Raw genomic sequence first — 27,277 nt, forward strand, 5'->3', positions numbered from 1 at the left:
TAAAAGTTGCTTGTGAGGATTATTTTAGGCCATCAGAATTAGAATTAGGTGAGTGATTGGATCATTATGAGTTTTATCTAAAATGTCTGCTACACTAATTAATTCCTTATTTCCAGACTGGAGCACATGTCAGCTCAGCGAGAAGGCTGTCTGTGGTAATGGTATCAAAACACGGATGCTCGATTGTGTTCGCAGTGATGGCAAATCGGTTGACCTGAAGTACTGTGAAGAGGTGAGTGGGTACCTGTGAGTAAGCTCTCTTCTGATGGTGCTAATTAATGCTGAGCCAACTGAGCTATACAGCATGTAACCCATCTTCACCAGATGTTTTGCAACACTATTCATGGATTGTTAAGTACCTTTTAAATGAACTGTGCCATCAACAGTGATTTTTATACAATTTCCTTCAGTTACTTTTAAGTGCCTCCGTGAACGTATGCTAATTATTATGTCCTGAAGGAAATGACTTAGAAACAATAATTAATAAAGTAGATTAAAGGTAATAAATCTTAATCAGAACACTAATCATCATTCTAATTTGATACAATTTCTGCATGGAGCCTTGGACAGCTGCCAGTATCAATCATTTACTCAATGTGTTGGAAAATATTTTTCACGTGCCATTCTGCAGCTGGGCTGAATGCTAACTTCTTGTATCCAGCTGTGCAGTGCAAAAGATACCCAAGCTAGTGTGAAAAAATGTGTAGCATGAATGAAAATGTGTAGCATGAATGCAATATTAAATAGGAGCATATATGGAGAACTAACCAGCAGACAGGAGCCCTTGAATTTTGAAAGAGCCATTTTGCAAATGTTCAAACAAACTTCAAATTTGACAGCACTGGTTTTCTGACATTTTGTGTGTTGGTCTTAATGTTTTCAATCGCATGGAGATAGTAATGTGAAGGAAAATGGGAAGACAACACAAGTGTTACATTAAGGGCAATCCTACATGCTTTTCTGATGGAAAGTAACTGAACTTGTTTCACTGCCATTCCCCCACCACGTGACATCAGAAACAAAATCACTTGCAGTGGGGGACTAAGGTAGAGTGCCCTCCACAGCAGCTTTGGTACCAACACTTTTTCTGTTGGATATTCCTGGCTAGTAGCTGCTATTCAGGATGTGCCCATAGAGAAGAGTCTCATCAGAAGTGGAGGGAGTCAGGAAACTCATCGTGTACTTTGGACTATAGTTTTGTAATGGTGTATCTGACATACTTAGGCTTCTCCAACCTCCTCCGACATCCTGGATTCCTGAATCCCTAAGTTCTTCACAAAGAGTTTCAGCTGAGGCTGGCACCCTCCTTTTGTCCCAAGTTCCTCCTTCACACGTAGCTCTTGGGTTTATAATTGAATCTAATAATTTGATCACTTACGTCTCAGGAAAAAACTCGGGATCTGGCTATCTACCAGCAAGTTTCTGTGAAGTTAATAGGGGAATGCATTAATGCATTCTGTTAATGTATTAAAGCATTAAAAGAAAAAAAATTTGGCTCTCGGGTTATTTGTAAGAGACTGCAATATTGATTAATTCACACCAAGACATGACATAAAATATCCATCCACATGAATATTTCCATAGAAAAAAATATGCTTTTTTAGATTTTAAGGGGAAAGATTTCTTTTACCATAAAGCCAAGAAATTATTCCTGTTGTTAAAGATTTTGAGCAACATTTAGAACAAATTATTACATTTTACACTGAAATCTCATTGCAGAAAACCTCTGGAGCTTTCCTGCATTTAAGAAATGAAAGTTTATTACTTAGAGAAATAATTAGGGCAACAAGATAATATCTGAAAAGCTATTTGTCATAAACGACTGGCCAACAGACATCACTGCAGTGGGGTCCTGGCTTTATCAGCAACCACTGTGACACAGTCTTATTTGCCTTTTTGATTTGCTAGACCATATAGAGATACATCTTCCTGTAGAAAGCTCTGATCCACTCCCGTCATACTGTTAAGACTGTTTGTTGCATTATGGATGTGTAAGCAGTGGTACAAGGTCAAAAGCTGATCCAATAACTATGAGGAGTAAAACCTGTTAACCTGATTAACAAGAAAGCCAAGCTGTTCAGATCTTACCAGAACCTTCGCTCTAAAGATGTGAAAGCCAACTCTGTGACCTTCCAGGTCATGAGAAGAGAGTATTCAAAAAATTAGCAAAATGTGAATAAATACTATGCACTTCTTGCTGATCTAATCACAGATGATCCTTCAAGGTGTTTTTCTTTTGCCGTGTTTTTGCATTATAAGGGCAGTGCAGAAAGATTAAGTGAAGTTCAAAATAAGGTGCATGTGGTTAGAAAAGTTGATGATAAGAGAAAGATGAAATAATTTTGTAATGACTTAGCTAATGGAATTTCCCCTGGGCTATCATAAAACTTTATACTAGATGTGTGAATAAAACGAAAGGTTTGTTTAATTTATATGTACATACATTTACAGAATTATGATTCTTATTATTATATGCGAAGAAGAGAGATCAGAATAGCTAAACCTATCCTGATCCCTAAGAAATTAAGACCCATGATTGCAATGTCTGAGTTCCTATATATATATGTGGTTCAAGAAACTAATAAAAGCCATGTATAAAAAAACCCTTCACGCTGTCTTTTGCCTATCACCATCTCCAGCTATGAGCATCAGCACAGTTATATACTAACATTTCTTCCGAGCCCCTGTGTTCTGGTTTCCTAATGCATCCATATGATCTTGTGTTTGTTTCAGTCAATCAGCTAAAGAAGCTAGCCAGTCATCCTGATTACTGCCAGGATAAATCAATTTCTAGAGCTTATTTCCAAGTCCTCGGTATGTTAACATAGTTCCCTTCAAACTCTCAAGGCATAGTAATACTGGATTACTTGGTCTCTAACTCTACAAAATTAGCACATCACAAGAACTCGGCTTGTCTTTTTCTTGAGTATTTGAAAATCAAATCACCTAAAGCAAGCTGGTCCTGGTCATATTCATATTTATGGGCTTATTTTTATTCATTTACCTTCAATTAAAGATCAGAAAAACCTAGAAACCAGCAGTTTTGTCTGCGTTAGAAAGCAAACTTTTCTGTTTTATTGGCAAATGGTCTGCTTGTCAGATTACATGATTAACTTCCAGCAGAGGTTAATCTGCGGTGCCAAACATTCCTATAAACACAGATACTTTCTGTGGATCACAGGGTTTATAAAGCATGCTGGTCTGGCAGCCTGCTGCCCCTGGTGTGTGTGACCAGGAGTACAGGGTGCTCAGCAGTAGCTCTCAGTGTAACTCCTCCAGTACTTGCCATTCTTGAATCAGAAATCACAACTCATCCAGAACAGAGGCTCCTTCAGGTAAGAGAGCTACTGAACGCTTTTCCAAATGTTTTCTAAGCTCTTCAAGGTGAATTGTGGTTCATCAATTGAAGGAAGGAGAGGGATGAGAAAAGAATATGTGAATATCAAATTGCAGCCTGCCAGTTGTTCCTCAAATCTATTTCAGCAGCACTTCATTATCTTAAACATGCAAATGGCAGATCACTGTGGGTAATCTGGCCTTCAGCTTTCTCCTCTTCACCTTTAATATCTCTCTTGGGCTTTTCCTTCTCTAGCTGCCAAAGTCCAGCTGAGAAGGCCAGTCTTGAAAGAAAGTGGTCCTGGTATTATAATTGGCAGGAATCAATTCAGCAGGCTTCAAAGCCTTTGCTCAGAAGATTTGACCCAAATATAAACTTCAAAGATGGTTCTTTAGTTTCCTTATTATCCAAATTCCAGATTGTCCAAAGGTTTCAGATGTTGCCTGTGTGCAATAGCTGGATAATCAAGGTTATGCTGTACCACAGAGAAAAGTCAAGAACTCGTTCTTTGATGTATAAAACAGAACAGAGGTCTAAAACCTCATTTGTCTCAATAAATGGTACTGCAACTGCAAATTTAAGACTTGGTGAGTCTATCAGGGTGAGACATTTCCAGTACTTGTGGTAGTTTATTTATGGAGGACATGTTAATGTTGTGCCTAATTATTGCTCTATGCTTGCATTTAGTAGGAAATAGTGTTTTTATTTTCTTTTTAAAGTCTTAACTGCTGGTTTTATGTCATTAACCTTTCCAGTCATTAAAATTAATAGGTTTTGAACTGTCTAGTTTGCTTTTTTTTTTTTTTAAACTATGTGGAGATTTTATCTACTTAAAGATATCCACAACCTCCTGGGATTCTGAAAAGCCTCGATGATGATCAAGGTCCACTGGTGAGGGCCAATGAAGAGGACAGTCTTTTATGCTAGGAAGCTGCAGATCTGTTCATATTGGCAGGATTGATTTTCTTTCACATTTTATATCATACACACTATAATTGGCCTATCCTTTTAACTCATTCTGAAGCTGTGCAGCCTGCAGGGATTGTTATGGTCATGCTAATGTTTTTGCCACCAGTAGTATTCTATCGTGCATCATATATTCTCATGTGTGTTAGAACATCTCTTTTCTTCCTTGGATGGGGAAAATCTGGAGCATGGGAGTTTATAAGAACACAGAAATGGCTTTACAGGATCAGACCAAAGGACCATGTAGCCACTGTGCCGTCTCCAAGTAAGGCCACAAAACTCTTCCTTCCCTGTGGGTATTCCATCATTTGTTAGTGTTAGGTTGACTCCTGACCAGAGAAGAGCTCAGTACAGAATGTATTTTTGGGAATACATGTGAGTCTGGCTATTTTCTGTGTCCCCTTCTCTCATGCTCCTGCAGCATTTGCGGCTTTTACTTTAGTAATGTTAGAGGATTCTGCTTTTTGCAAAGCTTTTCAGAAAAACTTGCAAAGCTATATTTTTTTTTTTAGAACAAATCATTGTCGATGTCATGTCAATATTTTTGCATACAGTAGAATGGATAGCATAATATATATAATAAACTTGCACACCACCTTAGGAAAAAAACAAGAGAGAGGCATAAGCAGATGTCTAAGGAAGAGTAAGGAGGACAGACATACACAAGTTTCCATCTACTCCTCTCGCAGCCTCCACCTGTTTTCAGCTCTTGGACTGCATTTGCCCAATGTGGTTTCTGTGTGTTTAAACCTTCAGATTTCTCTTCCATTAACTTGTTCAGTCTCTCTTGAGCTTCTGTAAACTTTTAGCATCTGCCACATCTTCTGACAAATAAACTGACTATCCAATGCATGTTCATCCTCCTCCTTTTGTCAGTTTTGAACCTGGTTCCTAGCATCACTTGAATTCAGCTGTTAATAGCTGTTGGTAGTTCAGTATTTATATATTCTTCTTTCAAAATACTATATTGATACTTCATAAATTACTTTGTCCTTTACCTATTGTATAAAGTAATACTGTAGAGCTGAAGCCCTCCATTTATAGGCTCCAATTTAGAAAATAATTGATGAAAACAGGATTTAAGCATGTATTTAAAAATCAGCATATGCATTACGACTGTCTTGAAGTGAGATTTTTAAATGTCCTAATTGCTTTACTTTTTATTTAGTAATTACTTCATGCTTGCTTAAAGCTTTAGTTGTCTCAGAGTCACCGTGTCCAAATGCGTACCCTGCACCGATGACACAGACCGGGTGTTACATGCTGACCACTGAATATTTTCTTTTAGCTTGGTTTGGAGAAGACATGGCAAATGAATATGTCCTGTGTGGTGGAATGTCCTGTGAACTGTCAGCTCTCTGACTGGTCCCCTTGGTCTGAGTGCTCTCAAACATGTGGCCTTACAGGTCAGTATGTAGCTTTGGCATATTTTAAAGACTGAGCTTTTTTTTTTTCTTTAATAAAGGCAATAATATCTCTTTTTGCAGAACTAGAAAATGTAGCTAGCTAGGGAGAGTGATGGGGATCTAAATCCACCTTATTCATGGAAATAATATGCTTCAGTGAGACTGTTCTCACTGAAGATAATGAGAATTTGGCTCAGAATAGTTTCTGACTCTGGGAACAAAGTGAGATATGATGAATGATATATTGAGACAAAGATAAACACTGATGTGAATATTTATTTTTCAGCTGGTGGGGGGAGGAAGAGAAGGGAGGGGTTTCCTCTTAAGTTTCATTTGTGGTGAGTTTAGAACAACTAAACTTGCAGAAGAGCACAATAATTAAAACCAAGAAATTTACTCACTGCAGAATTCCATATTTTTAAACACAGAACAAGGGCGGGGGGACAAGGTACTTTCACTGGGATCACATTAATTAGTTTTTTCCAAAACGTTGCTAATCACTGTCTAAGGTTTTTTCAATCAAATCTATGTCAGAGAATGGATATCAAAGGCACATTCTAGTTATGGAGGAACTCTTGCTATTTATTTGCACTGATATGTCTCAGAATAAGGACCTGAAAGTATTATTGTGCCAGGCAGGCAACTAAGGTATACAGACTACTGAAAGAGAAGGGTGGAAGCCCATCCTATGAAGCCTCTTCCTTCTGTAATCATGTCTGGAATATGTCACTACAGATATTGGATGGTTAGCAGCGTATGGAATCCAATTTCAACTGCTGGGCTCAGAGTAAAAGGATGTTGCATCTTTTTGTGCTCCTTGGGGAGTGCACCACAGGGAAAAGGTCTAGCCAAAAACATCTGAAAGCTGTGGCCACCTCAGGATCTAATAACGTAATAATATTTCAGTTCTTTGAGCTAACAGCTCTGTTGCAGGCTTAAATATGTTGCCACATTTTCCTTTACAAGCTTCTGTTTACATACAAGACCTGAACAATTGACCTGGTATTTTTCTGAATGAGAATTGTTGTTGCTATGCTTTTTCAAAATGTGAAGTGGGTCACTATCTGAAATCCCTGTGCTTTCCAAGTATAGAATTTATTTGTAGAAGTGAGAAAATTTATTTTAAATAGTAATGTAAAATAGCTTTCAAATTTTCAGTGTTTTTAACAGATGATGGCAACCTCACATGTAAGCCTTGAAGCTGTAATTTTCCTATTAGGCAGGAAGTTGGAAGTAACTGCTGTTTTTCAATAAGTAATAACCATCTAATAAACCCAGTGATCATAAAGCTGAACCACTTTTGTGCACCCATGCAAATACCCATAAAGTTGAGGAAGAATCCTGTATGTAAGAATTCTGCTCGTTGCTGTTCTTTGTTTTTTTTTTCTCCAGTACTTTTCAAGAAAATCTTTTTTCTCCTGTGACATCTCAGTTGGAGCAGCTCTGAATCCAAGAATGATGAGGCTCCACTTGACAAACATCTTTCTAGCTAGCTGCAGTGAACACAGCTGTCTGGAAGATTGATATAGTTCTGCTGCTGCATCGTGGCTTGTGTAGCTTGCTCTCAGAAACAGATTCGTGTCATGATCATTAGGGTGTTCAATTCCAAATGCATCAGATTGAAATGTGGAATTAAAGATGAATTGTTTTGGCCAGCTAACACCGGGTGTTATGTAGGTAAATCTATGTAATGCCTTAGTTTATTATAAGCCTCAGTATACAAATTTAAATATATACATCTTATGTCAGACTTGGTTCATATATTTATCTATATATAGATTAAAATACCACAGCTGTGTTGGTTTTGTGGAAACCTTAGCAAGGTGCCAAATCTGGAGCAGCCACTTTACCACTACTTCTGGCACACAAAAAAATTTTTTGTTATATTACAGGACCTCTGTGTAATGAAGCATAATAGTCTAATGTCCACTGCAGGATGAAAGAAGCAAGAGCTGCCGAAAGGATAAAAATGTCTTCCTCTTTCTGTTTATATATGTATTTGAAAAAGAACCTGTATCCCAATGATGCTGGGTAGTGTGCTACTCATGGTTGAAGAGAAGATTAATGTTGGATAAGCCTATTGTATTTTAATTTTCTTTGGATCTGAGTGAAGAATCCTCTATCTCCTGCAAAATCTGCATGTCAAGTTATCCAGACAGACAGTGAGGAAAAGTTACAAGCTGTTCCTGGTTGCTGGAATCAGACAATCGTGGGACACGTGATTCTGTATTAACTTGGGGAAGAACAGAACATGTTGGTCTCTTCTAGCAGCAAACTCCAGATGAGGAGCTGGAATCTCCACTGAAGTGCCGCGAACATATTGTCACATTCAGAAAGAGTATTTTCCCCCAGGCTTCTGAACTAGGAAATTACTACGTTTGTTTGCTGTTACAGGAGCAATCTGAAATCCTAATCAGACATCCTCCTGCACTTCTTGCAGTACAGACAAATGATAGAATATAAAGTGTCTGACTTGGAAAATATAAATCCGTATAACAGACAAGAGCCAACAGATCTGCTTTATAATGCAATTTGTCAAATGTGGAAAAAATTACTTTATTCAAATACAATGCTTTTCACCAAAATAGAACCATCTTGAGGAATAAATCAGTCTAACCACTTTGTTGTTAGTTACATTGCTGTTTCTTATTTACAGGAAAAATGATCAGAAGAAGGACCATAAATCAGCCATTTCAGGGTGACGGGAGGCCTTGCCCTTCTCAGATGGAGCAATTCAAACCCTGTCCAGTAAAACCTTGTTATCGATGGCAATACAGTCAATGGTTTGCATGCAAAGTAGAGGTAAAAGCCATACGGGACTTTGAAATTATGGAGCTTGTATATCTAGGCATATTTGTGATATGCTCAGATACCTGCTTCATAACACTGCAAACAATTTGCTGCCACCTCTCTTATACAAAAACTAAAGGTTTATTCTTAGAGTTGATATTTGTCAACAGATACAACAATGTCCTACAGATATTCAAAGTATAAATGTAAATTTTGGTACTCAAGCAGCATCTTTGCTAATAATTGAAATCCTTCTATTGTAAAAGAATATCTGTGGAAATAGATTGGCATCCTAGAAGACACCTCCACTTGAGATACTGCTGTGGTTGCAATTCAAAGGCATAATTAGCTCCATACTTTAAGAAACAGTGGTAGCAGTCAGTACAATTTTTGGTTTGGGTTTTTGTTTGTTTGTTTGCTTCAGAAGTAAAGAACAATGTCTTTTTTTTTTTTTTTTTCCCCCTAGTGGAATAAATAAGTAATTAAGCAAAAAATAATAGGAGACAGAGTGACATGTAGCACAGATCTAGTCTTTTGGCACTTTCTTCTGTCCAGTATCCATGTATGTCCTCCTTCCCCAGGATGCTCAATGTGGAGAAGGAACACGAGTGAGGAACATTTCCTGTGTGGTTTTTGATGGATCCATTGAAGATGTTGGCAAAGTAGTAGATGAAGAATTCTGTGGAGAAATAGACCCTATTATAGATGGTAATAAGAAGATGATACTTGAGGAAACCTGCACTGTCCCTTGTCCAGGTAACAAAGCTATTCAAATAAATGTTGCATTTCAAAATTGGTTGGGTATCTTTACAGTTATCAGTGCCTAGCATTAGCCACAGGCCATTAAATCTTTTTCACATGCTTTACTGATTGGATTCATCCATCAGATGGCCAACAGAGTTACTTTCTGGTAGCGGCTTCATGACGATAAATCAATTAGGAAAAATGCCAGGTTTTAAATTTTATAAAAGACATGTATTAGTCACAGATTGTGCCTAATAAGAATATTTTTTTTCACAAAATCTTTTGAAATAAAACCTGCATTTATAAGAAAGTGTGTTGGTTTACAGCTGAATATTTGTTTTAAGTGCTTAGATCACCTAACAGCTTTATTAACACTTTTAACAGCGGCTAAGAACTTGATGTCTTTTACAAGTGGCTAAGGAAGCTAAGCTGGGGAGTTTTATTTTTTTGTTTAAAGGGGCTATTCCAAATTAAACTAATTTTGATGTCTGAGGAAATGTGAGTGTTTCTAGCTGTTTAACTCGCTGGACATGACAGGCACTATCATTGCCCTTGTAGACTGAATCCAAAGGAGCTGTTATAAATGATCAGGTCCATGACCCTCATACTGAGAAGGATTAAGAGCCTATAACAGCTGTTTAATTTCCAGTAAAACTCCTCCAGTTCATTTCAAACTCTGTAGAATTTGAAGTATATTGCTGTTGTTCAGTAGAGTCGTTAGTGATGTATCTTCGGTTCTAATGTAGCTATCATTCCATACCAGTACTGTATTTGTTCTCTTTCAACTCTCCTCTTTCTCAGAATTTTTTTCCAGTTCATTTCAGATTGGACTGAAGGTAAAGTTGCCTCAATAAATAGAAAATAATCAAAACCAGAGAGGCTTCCATCACTGCTTTGTGCACAGCATTCCAATTGCATGATTTTCACATATTTTTACTTATTAAATGAAAATTGGAAGAATAAAAAGCTTGTAGTTGTGTTTTCTTGTTAGTCAAATTTATAAAAAAAAAATATAGCTGCTTACTGCTCGCTTTTAAAATTTTGCTGAGCAGGAGCCTGTTCTTCAACAATCTCACATTTAGCCAGCAAAAATAACTGCCCTGTGAGGATGTGCTAATGATATGCTGCAACTAATGTTTCCAAAAAGCACTACTTGTTTTCCTATTATGTATACATCAGTTCTTCAATTATTCATTTCTTTGCATGCTTTCCTACCGTTGGCAAATAAAATTCCTTCATTAATCAGGCATCTGGTCAACACAGTACTGATTATATCTGTCATCAGTATAATGCAAGGTAGCATGAATTTTTAATAGCTCTTTCACTGAAATAATGAGAACTAAGAGGTCTATTTATGAGTCTGTGCACAATCTAGTCTACTAGATTTTTCTACTGCAGTTTTAACAAAATGGTCTCTTTGTGTTGTGCCTCAGATCTTCCTTAAATGTTCTTCAGCTGATCATGCTTATTAGTGTCATTACTATAATTTTATTTTTCAGTTTTACACTATAAGATAACATTCTACAAATCTCTATTATCCTAACATGAAATAGCCAGAGCAGACATTTTAATCACCTTCCCATTTCCCTTTCTTGCAAAGAATGTTCCAGCAGTTGCTTCTACTGTCTGGTTAGAGAAATTCTGTATGAGGATAAACAACAATCTTTTTTAAAACTAGACAATGTTTTCTCTTTCTAAGATCAAAGAAGAATTGTGAACAAGATATATAAATTTAGCGTAAGGCATACAGTGTACAATACCCTAAAATTTATAAAAAGCCAGACATTGGGTGGAGTGTTACTCAGAAATTCAAAATGAAAGTGATCTTACAGGAATGCTACAGGAAACTACCCTGCTTCGGAACAAATAGGCTTCTGCATAATCTTTTTATTACTATTTTCTACTGCACAGATATTCAGTGTCAAAATATTATCTTCTCTTAAGTATAAGTCACGTTTAAAAAGAGGAATGAAAGGATCTATAAAGAGGGAAAATTAAGAAACCAGATTTGGACATTTTTCTCTAAGACATATTCAGTACGAAAAACTCTTCACATATGATGATCATTCATCTTATAAAATTGCTACTTGACAGGGGACTGTTACTTGAGAGAGTGGTCAGAATGGAGCCTTTGTCAGCTAACCTGTGTTAATGGTGAGGATCTCGGCTTTGGAGGGATACAAGTCCGATCTCGGGCAGTGATCATTCAGGAATTAGAGAATCAACATCTCTGTCCAGAACAGGCTTTGGAAACAAGACCATGCAATGGTAAGCACCAAAATACACATAAGGCCATTTCCTGTAAGAAAAAAAATACAGAACAACAATAGTTTTGTTTTCTTTCTGTTCATGGTATCAAATTTAGGCAAATATGGATTTGATAGACATAGAAATGCACTTAATTTTTTTGTTTTCCAGATATCAACTGTAAACAGAAAAACTTTCAGATGCTAACTATCATACGTTACCACTTTAAACAGAATCTTTGGAAAATTGATGATCCTTTTTTAATAATGAAATTTCTTTTTATGATATGGGAAAAAATAGCTGCCTTATCTGCTTGATAACATTAATAAAAAGAAATCTTTACATTTTGATACATACCAAATTTGAATTTCTCTCTACCCTTTGAATTGTTGTTAATCACATGACAATGACATTAAAAAGTCTCAGTCATGCTTATCGCTGATACGGGACACAGTATCTAAGAAAAGTAATTTCCTGTACAGGCATTTCTTGTCCATTCAGAGGCCAAACAGATCAGGCAAAAAGGAATTTTATATTTTTAAGGGAGCTAAGGTGCAGAAGCACTTCATGATTTATCCCAGGACATATGAGAGGTGTACAGCAGAGCTGAGATGTGAAGCCGGATGCAGCCCGGGCCACTTCTCCAAGCACTGGAGCATTGACTGAAGCTCAGTGTTACCAGGAAAGGAACCTGACTCCTAAATGAGTTTTGCGCAACAGATGGGCCACAACCATTATGAGGTTATTGGAAACATCTGTTTTGCCCATTAACTACATTAGGCTTACTTCACAAGCAGTGTATTACAACCATTATAGTTAGTGTCCGGGACACATCTGGTCTATTCTCTACATATCCAATAAGTGCAGGAGACCTTGGGGCCTCCATGTGTGCAGTTCATCCTTCTAAGTTGCTGGGCAAAGGAGGAAGGGGCCTATTAGCCATAAAAGCTGTTAAACATAATGGGTATGGTCTACTGATGAGTGTGGCTGCTGCCAGTGGTAGCCTAAAATCTTGTCATCAAATTTCTTGAAAAGTGAATGTTTTCTGTGTAGATGGCCAATGCTATGAATACAAGTGGATGGCTAGCCCATGGAAGGGATCTTCTCGAACCGTGTGGTGCCAAAGGTCAGATGGTTTAAACGTCACAGGTAACTAGTCGTCTTATATACATGTAAAAGCCTGGAAAACAGGTGGATAATGTCTTTTGCCAACTAATGGAAATACATTTTTTTAAAAGAATCTGCTAAAAACACTTGTTCCTGATGTATGAATCAATGTGCTTTTGTCTTGAATCATTATGTTTTTGCGTCCTAAAGATGTAATTTCTTTTCCAGAATTATGCATCATGTAATGCTAAAAGTAACTATAAATATTATCTTCTGTACTGGACCAGGAATGTTTTACATTGCATATTTTTTTTACCATAGACATCTTTACACTTCTAAATTTAGGGTTTCAGATATCAAGCCCTACAACAAATAGAACTTTTATGTATTAAAGTTCATTTCAGTGCCTATACAGAGGCAGAGAGATGCAAAGCTTGATAATATCATGCATATATATCTCCTTAAAATTACAAAATACCAAATTTTAATAAATGTGCTAATATAAGTTTATTTCTTTACTTCAGTGACATAAACCTATAGCAGGATACTTCAGTGGGCAGCTATGGGATGTAGTTACTTTTTGTGCAAACCAAAGCACAAACCCACCATGAATTAAGAATGACTGAGGCCTCCGAATTCAAGAAAATCTTCATACATACCTGTTTATATGAATTTATTTATCAGAATTAGGAATTCATTTAAGCTAAGAGTTATGAATTTGTTGTTTAAATAATTTTTATATCAGCCCAGGTGATAGTAAAAGAACCCCAGAGATTGTAAACACATCCTCAATGCCAGCCACTGTCTGGTCAGTCACAGGAGGGGAGCTCTAATTCATGGACTGCCAATGCAATACTTCTTGATGGTGGAATCCACAACTGCTGTCTTTTGTAACAGTAGAAATAAAATATCTGTATTATTTTTACAAAGTTTTGAAATAATACTTAATAGCCCAAAGTCTTTTTTGCAAATGTCACCTTGTGCTGTAAAAATATTAAAATGCATCATCTTCATGATGAATGCAGCAAGGCATTATTTATGCACCTTGATTGCTTCCTGCCTAGCTAAGATGCTTGTATGGTAAGTAAAACTCCAAGAATTCTTATTGAGATTCATATATGATATTATCTATTAAAGGTCCTACAGGATTTCAAAATAAATAGCATCTTGGCGATTATGGCTCTGAGATGTTAAAATCAGAATATATTCATAAATCACAGTCAGTCACATAAAAATAATAGTTGGTTCTGATGTGACTGAATACAGCCATGTGATAAATTCCAGGAAAGACAAGTGTATGAATATGTGTTGTTGGCAGATTTTTCATGACAGGACCTCCTAGGCAGACTAACCTCGGACCTATCTTGTATCTCTTTTTTCAAAGTTTGTTTGTACGTGGTTTTAAAGCTGTGGTAACTCCCTGATTTGAAATGAAGACTAGTGGAAATTTTCAGACAATGTAATCACCAGTTTCCATGCAATGAAAAACTATAATTTTATACATTCCTGATAGTTTTCAAACAAAGCACTTAAGTATAATGTTCTGCGAGAACTTCTCTGGATGAAGCATACAGTCGTGAACCAGATTGTAATTTACATTTGAACATTTTTTTGAAAGTGGTTTGTATAAACTACAGTATTTAAGAGCTCAAACTGATAGATGCGCATACACGGGTGATTTAAATGGAGATTACCTATTTTGATCTAGAATCAAAATCATAGTGTATTTTAATTCAGACATTATAAAATTTTTATTATGAGTCCTGTTGGTATTTTAAGGCCTTTATTTATTTACTCACTTGCATAATACTGTTGTGCTGAATAGTTCTTTTTTACTTGAAGGTGTTGTTTCCCATGGGCGATGAGGCAACTCTTTCCCTCTGCAGCTTCCTTGGATGACTGATATTTTATTACATAGATTCCCACAGGCATGTGATTTGTATGCCAGGATGTACGATTTTCCTTTCTGGGGGTGGGGAAAACTTATGGCAACCAGCAGGGTTTTCTTTGTTCTTCATCAGCCATCCTGTTAACACTTGGATCTATGTAACCACATCTAACTGCATCTGCTATGGTCGTGACCAACCTCAACTATCAGGATTTCATCATCATATCACACCAGTATAAAAATGTGATTAATTTTGGAGATGCAAGATAAGTCATCCTGTAGCAGTATAAATTTTAAACTACGTGATGCATATTCCTCTTCTGTAAGCTAGAAGGAAGCCAGGTAAATTCAAACTGACTCTAACTGTATTTTAAAGTCATTCTGGCTGAAATGATAGTGAAAGCCTGATTGTGTGTATTGGTCCATAACAATAACTGCACTGTACATAAAGCTGTAGAAATGAGAACTAAGACTGTATAAAAAGGAAAAAGACTGAAACCCACTATATCATCAGTATCATAGCATTCAGTACATGCTTTACTGATAACACTTCTTTTCTTCCGAAAAATCTGTCTTAGACTAGCATGAAGTGTGGCTTCATAAGTGGCAAAGCTATAGCATGTGTAAAAGTAACTACTGAGGAGCAGCAGAAAACAGGTATCCATTCATAAACTGGATGAGTAGTTTGTTTTCAGTTTAACAGGCAAAGATATAAATCAAAAATATGCTTTTATTTTCTTTGTGGCCACAGTTTTAATATGTAAGTCATAAGGAGGGCCCTAGAGAACCAAAATCTGTTCCCTCAAGCACAACAAAACATTTCAAGTGTTTTTTGAGCAATTCACCAAAGGAACAAAGGGAAAAACAAAAGGTTCATTTGCCAAATATTAGTTCTTTAAAATGCACATGAATGTAAATACTGTGTAAATGTGCTGTATCCTTCCTTTACCTATAAGAAAATACTTGATACCAATTATCCTTCACCTTGGAATAAGAGAAGGACTCTTAAATTCAAATTAGCAATAAAATTGTAATCCATGACATACTGTAGCAAGTAATGACATCAGTAATTTCATCAGTGGTGAGGTATTACCATGTCAAAATATGATTTTCTGTCCTACAGGGGGCTGTTTAGTGATGCGCCAACCAGATGCTGACAGGTCATGTAACCCACCGTGCAGTCAACCCCACGCTTACTGCAGTGAGGTATGTGCTACTGCATCGGAGTGTAAAACACCCCTGTGAGGGCTTCCCACACATCTCTCTGCATTACAAAGATTATGCCAGCAAAAAGTATTTTCAGAGATTTTGCTAATCATTAATTTGTTAAAATCGACCTCAGACCATTTTCTACCTTTCAAATAAATGTTGAATAATCTCTGTTGATTTGGTATGAACCTGCATAAAAATATATGAGGAGGTACTCTCCAGGCTAGCACTCATCAAAACAGTCTTCTCTTCCTGTCATCCATGTTGTTATGCTTTATGGCTCACAGAAAACTACGTTTTTCTGCTACACAGTGTAAAACACTTGTTCCCTACAGACTAGAACGTGCAGTTGTGAAGAAGGATACACTGAAGTTATGTCCTCCGATGGCACACTCGAACAGTGCACTCTCATCCCAGTGGTGGTGATCCCCACCATGGAGGACAAAAAGGGAGATGTGAAAACCAGTCGAGCTGTGAACCCTACCCAGCCCTCCAGTAACCAGTCAGGACGAGGAAGGACCTGGTTTCTACAGCCTTTTGGGCCAGGTGAAGTCATGCAATGAGCAGTTCTTAATGCTAAGTACTGCTGCAGGGTCTGGCATTTACATTTTTGTGATGCTGAGGAAGAAAAGAAAAACCCTTAAGTGTTTATTTAAGAAGACAGGCATCCACCCTGACTGAAAACAAAGGAAGAGACATAAGCAACCCCCTAGCCTTCTCAGCTGCTCTATCAATATATTTAATGAAATCTTGTATTGCAGAAGATTTCCTTTTAATCCCTTCTACCTGTTACAATTCACAGAAGCTATTTGAAATGTGACTTTAGAAGGGGGCTGGCTGCAAAGGTGCAAGCCAGGATATTAGATTATGCTGTCTCAACCAATAATGCTGTTGACAGAGGGGTGAATAGGTAGCACTGAAGACTGCAAAGGGTAAGGGCTGCTTAAAATTTGCAGCCGTAGCATAAATTGTAGGAAAATAATCAGTATAGATATGCTAATGCTTTTCTGCCATATCCATATTTAAACTAATTCATGTTAGACAAGAGCTAACCATATTATTGATATTTAGCATAGAGGTGCTTTAAGTCTCTATAGGCAATATTTGCTTTTATGATGGACCATGTTCTTTAGAGCTGAGCAAGGACTTATGTGCAAGAGTGGCAAGAAATATATTATAAGACAGTTATCCCATCAAAAATACTTTATAAAGTCCATCATGTAATCAGATTTCAGTAAATATTTCCTGGTACTATTAAGCATTGAGATAAATAAAACTTTAATTAACAAAATACTTTCACATAGAGATTTGATGCTTGTCCAAAATGTTAATGATATGAAGAGAGCAATTGGTTATCTTCTTAAGTGTCGTTTAAATCACATAGAGCTAAATATTCTAACACACTTGTGTCTTAGGGTGTTCATTTCTTTCTAAAGCTTTTATGAATGTTTTTGATCTGAGAATTGAAAACAGTATCTTTAAATGCATAATCCCTAAAATGCTGCAAATTGAGAACTACAGCGGTACTTCTAATAAGCAGATTAAATCATGTTTGGGTTAGAAATACTTGTTAGCTCCCATTAGTCCTACTAGTATTTACTGTTATTTGTACTGTGATACTATATTTGATACCTGCAATAAAATGGTCTTTACGCCAATTAGTTATACTTTAATCCACAATAAAAAAAGAAAATCAAGCTTTTCTGGTCCTCCTTTAAAAAAATAGCATCTTAGCAAATATGTTATCTTTTCCTCATTCTAGCTAACTCCATCTGAAAATGCCAGAGGGTGGGTTGTAGCAGCCAGAGTGCCAACAATAAACAAATGTCAGACAGTCATCTTCAACTATTTAGGAACATGGATGCTCGTGTGAGCTCAGGCATGGTTTTTGGAGCAAGGAACAGTTGAGAGATTTCATGAAAACTTAACAATTTTCCAGTAATTCAAGTTAGGAAGGAAACATAGCTCAGCTCAGGTAAAAACAACAGTATTCAATAGAACTAATATTTTATGCAGTGAAGGTATGAGCAAATGTGGAAGAAAGTGAAAATTTCGCACTTCAGATGAGATTTATGCTTGATTGTTTTAAGTCCAGGATTGGGTATCTATTGGAAAGGTTTTGATTTACTCCAGCATGATTATTCCTTTCCTCACAGTTTCTAAGTCCAGATTTAAAATAGTTCTTTCACTGTCTTCAACAAATTACATTGCAGTTCCAGAAAAGAAGGTATTAAAACTATCCTCTTCAGGTGTCTGTGCTGATGTACTACCCAAAACAGATGAGTATGTGATGCCAATTCCCTTGTATACTTAGAAATAATCTGTCCAGGGAGAACTCAGAAAGCCTGAGTTAGATGCCTGTAGTTGCACAATAGGGAAAACCTCATTAACAGAGTTCCCTGCTTCACAAAAATAAATACATACATACACAAGGTAATGCCAGCCTTTTAGTCAAGAAGATAATACTATTATAAAACAAGCAAACCCAAACCAACCCGAAACCCCTTATATTTACCAATGGAAATAAGCCAAAGAGAGAAGAAACTAACCTATTTAGCAGTGCTGAAGTCTGAATTCCTCTCATTCGTATTATCATATCATTGGATATGTCAGGTCAAATCTACTGTTCAATTCATCTTTAACGGATCGGCTATTTCAGTTATATCAGTTATTATCAGTTATAATGTTTCATTAGGTTGATTAATGTAATGAAGCTAAAATGTTTTTATATTGATTAGTCTCAAACAAGTTGTCCACATGACTGCAAGACTTCGCATTGCTAGAGAACAGAAAGCCTGAACTTAACTGCACAGCAGTAGAGAGCACTACTGTGAATCTCGGCAAAGTCAGTCTGACTAATTTTTGTTATTATTACATTGTAGAAACATCAACTGCATTGATAATGCCTTTTTGTTCTACAGAGGTATCAGGAAGCAATAAGTATTTGGTCAGAAAAATTTTAGCTGTGTTTGCTTACAGTGAAAATATACACGACTTCATGAAATAAAAATTTTGCCCTTTGTAAATGAAATAATTAAGCTTTTTTATGGAATTTTCATTGTCAAGGAGGTGCAACAAGGCTAGCTAACCTCCTGTAAAAGAATGTTTTCAAAAAGCCATTTAGAAATTTGCAAAATTAGTCAGATAAAAGTAGAGAGTCAAACAACATGTACTGGCCTGGGGTTGTGACATACTCATTTGGGGTTCAGAGCAAAACCTCACAGACAGAGGAAGTCACACCCGTTCTTCCCTCATTTTCCTGGGGTGAGTGCACCTAGGATCAAGGCAAGCAGGAGAGTGGGATGTATACCTCAGCCTGCAAGGACATCATGTCCAAAATACAGACTGCAGAGGCTGTGCATAGGTACAGTCCTTATTAACAACAGACAGTTGTTCTATTTATGAGCATGGGTTGGCTTTTTTGGTGTATTTTTGCTTGTTCTGTGAGGGGAAGATGTTTTGTAACAACAAAACTTGCATTTGGTAGAGGAAGAAATTGAAAAATTATTACTTTATGCAGTAGTGAAAGTTGTGTATGTGCAGTTAAGGTATGGATGAGGTAAAACATGCTAAAGGTATTTAAAAACATAAAATTAAATAGCAACAAGAATGAATGATAATAACAGGCAGATTGATTTTCCATTTAGAATGGAAAGTGATGCTAACGGCATAAATGAGTCCCAGGCTGACCCGCTGCCCTGCGATCACGCTGAAGGATTGTCTGCTACCAGCAGGCCCAGAGGCTGGGTTTCTGGGGGTCTCACTTGCTGCCTTTGCCCCACACCTTGGCTCCATTCAGATTATCCAGACTTTGGCTGAAAGGCAAAACACAAGTGCACAGAGAAGCTATTGCTCAGTTGTTTAATAGTATTTACTCTTATTAAGCTGTACTTGCTAGTGAAGACATTTATTTTGGATTATAAAAGTATTTCTATACTATATCAGAACTAATAATTCAACAAGACTAACTCAAGCACTACTGACTAACATTCATTCCTTTTAGATGGGAGGCTGAAGACCTGGGTTTATGGTGTAGCTGCTGGTGCATTTGTTTTACTCATCTTTATTGTTTCTATGATCTATCTAGCCTGGTGAGTTCTTTAATTATTTACAAACAAGCAGTCCCACACAGACTGTAATCAAGCGTTTACATATGCTGCTGTAGAAACTGCAGGCACTTCTGTGAACTGCAGTGTTTAATTTTCCATATCCTTTTGTCCAAGCTCAGGTTGGTGGACTCTGGTTTTAGTCTAGATGATGGATAAACACATGCTCTCCTGAGGTTAGGACTTCTTACAAATACGGGGTAGCTTAGTGTATAGTTTATTTTTGCTCAGTTTCTCTCTGTTAAGAATGTACTGTGTCCATGATAATTTCATTGCGTCTGTATCACAAAATGCAGAGAGAAATAGCAAGAAGGAAATTTAGTAATCAGGCAAGTCAGAGTTGATATTTGGCAGGATATGGAGGTACATCAACCAAAAAAAGTCTGAAAACTTTCTCATGTGTTTTTCATACATGAAATAATATTTTGTTGAAATATCGTAACGCATGTGAAAGCAAAGTTTTTTTGCGAGAACAGGTCACCTTTGAGAATGCTCTCCCTGAAGTTTTCTAGGTCCTGTTTGGAATTTCTGACCCAAATGACTGTGCAGGTGGAAGGTGAGGGAAGTGTGGTCGTACACGTCAGGCTCTTGGCTGTACTGCATTAGTAGGCATTTGGGGGGGCTTCTGGGTTTGTTTGTTTTTTAGTAAACCTTCCCCAAAATCTCACTTACGTCTAAGGAACAAAATCTTTTATTTTTTGAGGAAAAGAAAATCCGTTAGCATACAACTCTACTGCAGATTCTTCAGGATGGAATCTGTGGCCACTGCAAGCCACTGTAACAACTGGTTTGGTAACAAAGATTTAGATTTGGGCAGCCTAAGTGACATAGCTGAGATAAGATTTTGGACGAGACTGAGGATGCACAGGCCTGATTTAAAGAAATGCTTATATTACACTCTAAAAGAAGACAAGTACTAAAGCATGCATAAACATGCATTTTCCTTTGGCTTGGTAATTTTCTAAAACTATATCAAATGGATTGGAAATACTGCTGGATTAAAATCTGATTCAAGGCTAGTCAGGGAATGGTTATGGTTAACAACCATATCCCTGCTATTTATAACTGGTTTGTTTATAACATCTAGAATTAACTGTGGTCATTCCAGCAAGTATAATGAGATAAAACTAATCAAAAGATGGAACTTTCCTGTGGAAACCCTTGATGTGTCAAGAGAGGTTAAGATTTGAGTCATATAATTTAAAAGAACCTGATTGCGGCTTTGATACATGACCAAATATTGCACTGCAGGCTCTGGGTTCTTCTGAAAACGGACTGATCTTGCAGGATTACCTGCCAAGGATTTCGTCAAGTCACATGAGCACCATAACAGCCTGTTTCTGAACAACTGAGCTTTCAATTAGATGTTGCTTTGGGTTGATGAAGTGATCGTTACCGATCCAAGTGAAGGTTTTAGGCTTATGGCTTTTACAAATGAACAACCAAATGCATTCTCTTAAAACAACACACTCATCTTTCATTTAAGATTGAAATCCATCTTTGCTATGTTATTAGTTTCTTGTTCTATTTACAAATTATCTTATTGTTTCAGCAAAAAGCCAAAGAAGCCCCAGAGAAGGCAGAACAACCGACTGAAACCTTTAACCTTGGCTTATGATGGAGATGCAGATATGTAAAATATAACTTCTCATGGTGACAAATGGAGTCTAAATTAATGGATTGAAATCAGAAGGTATCCAAAGCCACAGGGATTTTCTATGGAGTGGATTAAGTGTTTTGACTTTTTCTTTTTTGTAACTGCACCATAGATAAAGAAGGATGGATTTCATAATGCCTACGGATATTCAAGGTATTATTGCTTTACTTTAGACCATCAGCACTGAGAAATCTGGCAGAATCACGTTAATAGACACTGCAGTTGGAGATTTGTGGTCTTTCCTCAATCTTACAAACTATAAGTACCACTTCTGTCTCCAGAATACTGTAGCTGACATAGTATTAACAGTTGAAAGCCCCTGCAACATTAACCAAGTATAATCAGTACGCATGAAGAGTTTGTACCAAGCTGTCTATGACTCTTTATATTAGAGCATAACATATATACTCAGTTGAATCATATGTATTACTCTATCAGATTATATACTTGTTAAAGAGCATTTTAGTGCTTAGTACAATATTACCTTTTAACTGGGATTAACCCACTGAGCAAGTTCAACAGTTTGCCAGTTGATGATAACTTGTGTTAACCTGCATTTCAGAGGGCAATGACTCACTTGCAAAATTCTGTCCTGTTATCACTCCAAAGTCTAAAGGCCTCGGATGTACATCCAGAAAGGAGGCATTCTCAGATTCAGTATTTTCTAGCGGTTGCTGTCTGGAAAAAGAATACCCATTGTAAATGTTACAATACGTTTCTACTTCCTCTAACTCAAACTGTTGCCTGCATCTTTTTTGCTACATGTAAGGCAAATTTTTGCACTATATTAGTGCAGCATGATATGCACTTAACTAGTATTGCCATAGAAACTGCCTCTTTTCAGAAAGGATGATGATGTATCTTGTGCAAGGAGTGTCAAGTAGACAGGTCTTGAATCCTGAAGAGAGTAGCGTTCGGTTTGGACTGCGACTGGATGGAATCGGCTAACGACGTGTACTGTACACACCGTTCCTCGTCACAGCAGCCATTTGTAGTCTATATCATGGCAGTAATACAAGTGTCTAGTTTCTTGCCCCATCTACCTATACTGGTATAGATTGTCCTGTTGGTTTCTAATTGTACTTTGAAGGCTGTTTATGACTAGATTTTTTATATTTGTTAACTTTGTTAGAAAAAAACAGAAAAGAAAAAGAAAAGTGGTTGCCCTGTAATCTTGAGTGACATACTTACTGTCTAAAAAGGTATTCTGATCGTTTGTTCAACTAAAATAAAATGGTTTTGCTTTTTTTTCCCTGCCGCTAGTGAGAGCATTTTCGCTGTTGCTGACAGTGCAATACTCAGAGCCCTTTTGTCTTTTCTAATTAGGATAATTGGATAGACTCTTTTAATTATTCAGTTAAACTCTTGAGTGTACTGGCAAGTAAACAATAAGATCAATAGTTCTGGCATTTTAATACTCGTGACTTTTTTAAAAACTCTGACAGTATAAAAACTCACTGTTAACCTCTTCCATGCTTATGGCTTTTCAGTGTTACGCTTCCGACATGAAGCTCATTGACTTGCCACTTTATCTACATGCCTGTTACAGATGTGATTCATCACCTGAGAAAGGTTATTCTCATCAAATGGCTTCTATGTGTAGCCTGAACATATAAGTGACTGTGCCACTACTAAGCAATACAAAACTTTATCAGGCAACCTCTCAAAAATAATTGTTATATAAAGTTCAATATTAGGTTCTCAGGTCTTTTTTATAACCTAAACCATTTCTGCCTACTCATGACGCTATTTACTCAAGAAGCACCAGTTTTTGCATACTGAATAAAACTGTAGCTTTGCAAACTTTGGCCCAGACCCACTGAAATCGATGACAAGACTCTTGTGGACATCAATGGGTAATATCGGTCCTTAAAAATACATACTTTTGTTCCATGTAGAATAATTCTTGGAACCAATGTGCATTTTGTGAATGTTCAAGAGAGATTACGGTCCTACTTTAACTTAGCTGACTTACTTATATTACCAGTGTGGTGTTACTGCATCAAGAAAATGATCTTCCTCCCACTACATAAGTATTCCCCAAACGGGAATGATGAGCAGAGAGGGACAACAGTAACAATCTTCTGTACAGGTTTAATTTCTCATTTTATATCTCGATCTGGCCCCAGCCGGTGAAGTGCCATGGCCTTCTTGCCACAGCAGTGGTTCATTCATATACGTGTTGCAGGAGTGGGGGCTTCAGTCTTACATTGCTTTGTAAAGATCCATAGGAAAAAAACCCAAATCTTGATGAATTTAATTACTTCAGCATTCTTGAGTAGAAAACAAGAAAAACCTAGTTGATTCCTATTTTATCAGACATACAAAAAATAAAGTGGAAAAGTTATAAAGTTTTAAAGAATGGTAACTATCATGTGGAGACAGAAAGCTTAATCATGATTTCTGTGCTTTTAAAAGTCTGATTCTGTGTTGTCAAATAGTATTGAACCAATAGGGAATTGAGGGAACAGGGTTTCTTTCATTGGCAATGAGTCCTCTTTATTTATTATACTGGCTGGTCTTAGCAGGAGCTGTTGCCTAGTTCTTGCCTTGAAGATTTTTATGTCCTAAATCTAAGAATTTAATAGCTTGAAGTTAAAGGTATGCCATCTCCTTTTTCTCACTGTATAAAATGGACAAATGAAGAAAGAGCTAGGAGGGGGTTTTTAAGTATGTTTGGCCTTTGAAATCCATGCAAGTAATTTTAGTATGTGTTACATTTTATATCTGGTCAGTGAATTTTGCTGGTGCACATCTGCATCTAGTGCAGTGCTGTACTAGTGCTGCATTTAAAATCTACAGTGCTTTTTTTTTTTTTTTTTTTTTTAACAAACAAAGTGCACAGAAATTTGAAGCCAGAATGGCTTCCCTCATTATCAAGAAAAACAAAATTAGGCTATAAGGACGGCTGAAATTATATGTAAAGCTGAAAGTTGCAAAGGTGATTAAGCCCTTTAGCACTGAAACAGAAATAAATAATAGGTGAATTATCAGTTTAGAATGAAAAGCAATTTGTTTTAAAAATCAGAGTGCTTCTACAAATCCAGTGCCTAAAGCAGCCACTACTGTAGATTGTTAGTTTGTGAAAGTAATGTTTCCAGTGATCAAATAAACCATTCGGAAAATAGCAAAGTAGACATTTTCCTGTTGATGTGGTGGTTTGTATTTTCCTTTCTAAATCTGTAGTTTCTAGATTACTGTGTCTGCTTTGAGTCCTGGAGCAGTTCCTTTTTGAAGCTTTGGTGCAACTGCACTAGCTTGTTTATATTTGATATAAAGCATCAATTTTGAAACTCCCTTTCTCCTGCCAAAATGTAATGAAGTTTGTTTTCCAATATTACAATCTGAAGAGACCAATTTAAAAACTCTGTGTATAAATCACTGTAAAATATACCTTGAATGAAATGGAAATCTGTCTTTTTACCTTTATGTAAATTGTGCTCACCCAAAGTTAAGAGTTTATTTTGCCTAACTTAATTTACTTGAATATTTATTTTGTAGAACAAGGAGGCAGCTGTCTGAGGAATGTTTACCTTTTTTTTGTTAATGTTAATTTGTAAATTGTGTAATGCATTTTTATTTTTTAAATTATGTATATTTCTTTTTTAATGCACAAAATGTTTACGTACAACTACTGCAAATTTGTGTATATTGTCACTAAGCTTTATTCAGTTAATACAGATGACATGAAAATGTAACACATCTTACATTTTCATCTGGGTTATTTTTACATAACTGATGTATTGCTCACAATAAATATAAACACAAAATCATTTCCTGTCGTTTTTTAACAGATGTAGTATACTATGCTGGGATAATTAACAATAAAAGCCAGATCCCTAAAATATGACCACCTTTTAAATGGTCTCTTTTTCTGAAAGAAATTAGCAAACATACCCTTGTTAAAATTAGGATTTCTCTTTAAAAAGAAAGAAAAATACTTTCTAATGTTAAAGTAACTATCAAAGCCCACTGCTACAGTCCTGTTGACATAGAAATTTACAATGAGTATTTACTTCATCAATTAAATATCCAGTAAATCCAATAAATCAATTGTGTCTTAAATTTTCTTCCTTAATTGCCATTTTTAGGTCAGGAAAAATAACCCATCTGTGGAGAATAAGGGCTGGATCAAGGTCTCACTAAAAGACATCTATTCACTTCAGTGAAGCTGAATCTGTCCGTGTCCCTATACGAGAAGGAACAGGGAACAAAATCCCCTCCTGCAAATAAACAAACATGCCCAATGCAATCAATAAATTTGTCCTTTACATTCCAGTTGTTGAATAACTGTTACCAAATTCACTCTAATTTCTTCTAGAATCAAGAATTTGTTGTTGATTACCTAGGACAAAAAGTGACTCTGCATTTGTTTTCATAATTGACCCCATTCTGTCTCTGTGCTCTCCAAAACGCAAGTTTTCCATGTCCATTTCTGCAGCATATATTTACACATCAGTTCATGGGGTTTTGTTCAATTTCGTTAGTTATTACCTTCCCAGTAACCTTTCCAGGCTAACCCTTAAAAGGTTTAAACCCAATTTTGAGAGCACACAACTCTGATTTTAGAGACATTTCAGGATTTTCAAAAGTACCTCCTCCCTACATTTTCTCTTGCTGAAATCCACAGAAAAATAACAGAAGCATTGGGCTTGTCTTCCCACCTGCAATTTAATAGAGGAATTGTTTAGATCATTTAAAGTTGGTTAATTCCGTACAGGCAGAATTCTACAAACAAGTAAAAAAGATACTTGCGAGAAGAAAATTAAAATTCTCATTTAAACTCTGCAGAAGAGAATTACCTATGGGATGCTAATGCAGATCATAAGGTCTTCACATTCAGTAAAGAAAACATATGGTAGGACTTTGGCAATTGGTTGTGAGACTTCTAGAGTAATGGCTTACAGATTGGGAAATGTATTCTTTATTTAAAAAAACAAAACCAGGAGAATGCAGTTTTCCAATACAAGTATAATGAAAGGAAATAGGTAAATCAAAAGGCTTAGATGAGCACTGTAAATATTTTAGCCTTCTAGTAATCTGAAGATCTACGGGATTAAGTCTAGAAAATAATCCTGCTGAAACAGTAGAGAGCTTAAGCAGTCATTCAGGATCTGTTTGGCATCACTAAGCACAATTTGGCTACAGAAAAGGTTATTTCTGAATCTTCTGGTTGTTTTCTTAGACACAGCGAAGCCTAATATCTATCCAAAAGCAGCTAATGACCAGGAAGATGAACAAATGATTTGCACTTTTTCAGGGGGGTGGGGATTTGGGGGGGGGCAGCGGGTCTTAGTATCTGCTTGCCTGTTCGTTTATTTTTCAGCAGAGGGAGGAGGTGACTCGTTTAGCTTACCTTCATTTGGGCAGTGCCCCTGGCCATGGAGGGGGTTGTCCTGTGGTGACATGCTGGTGAAGCATCTCCTACATCCTTTTGAAAATGGGCATCTTTGCTAAGTCCTGCTTGATCTGAAAGGTTGCGAGGCTTGCTGTGAGGCACACCTTAAGCGACGTTTGGCAGATGCTGTTGCTCTTTCTGTTTGCCGTCAGGCAACTTTGCACCGGGAGAGGGTTGAGCCTCGAGAGAGCACAGTAGTCCCAGCGTGGCAGACATTAACACCAATCTGCTGGTACTCACATGTGGCAGTGCTTTAAGATGACCCTTGGAGCCTCATGTATAAGCCATTTCTGGTATTAATATTCTGAGCTGCCTTGACAAGCTGATACTGTTGGATGCTACCTAATCCTGCTTGTCCCGGTCTGCTTAGGTAACAGCCCTACTAAAAAGGACATAGGGGTGGTGGTCCTGGTGGACAACAT

The 27,277-nt window shown here is 36.8% G+C and overlaps 1 protein-coding gene across 1 annotated transcript in view; it reads left to right on the top strand.

Annotated features, from left to right (window-relative positions):
• Positions 1-25,418, top strand: part of THSD7A (thrombospondin type 1 domain containing 7A) — a 305,894-nt gene extending 280,476 nt beyond the window's left edge. The window contains exons 21-30 of the mRNA XM_076331421.1: positions 117-232; positions 5,592-5,709; positions 8,366-8,511; positions 9,081-9,255; positions 11,338-11,511; positions 12,544-12,639; positions 15,609-15,691; positions 16,030-16,240; positions 19,698-19,785; positions 21,353-25,418. Coding sequence (XP_076187536.1) covers positions 117-232; positions 5,592-5,709; positions 8,366-8,511; positions 9,081-9,255; positions 11,338-11,511; positions 12,544-12,639; positions 15,609-15,691; positions 16,030-16,240; positions 19,698-19,785; positions 21,353-21,437 — 1,292 coding nt within the window. The 3' untranslated portion in view covers positions 21,438-25,418. The remainder of the gene's footprint in view (positions 1-116; positions 233-5,591; positions 5,710-8,365; positions 8,512-9,080; positions 9,256-11,337; positions 11,512-12,543; positions 12,640-15,608; positions 15,692-16,029; positions 16,241-19,697; positions 19,786-21,352) is intronic.
• Positions 25,419-27,277: the final 1,859 nt, after the last annotated feature.

The sequence above is a fragment of the Aptenodytes patagonicus genome, chromosome 2, assembly GCF_965638725.1.
Source record: "Aptenodytes patagonicus chromosome 2, bAptPat1.pri.cur, whole genome shotgun sequence".
Classification (NCBI taxonomy): Eukaryota; Metazoa; Chordata; class Aves; order Sphenisciformes; family Spheniscidae; genus Aptenodytes; species Aptenodytes patagonicus.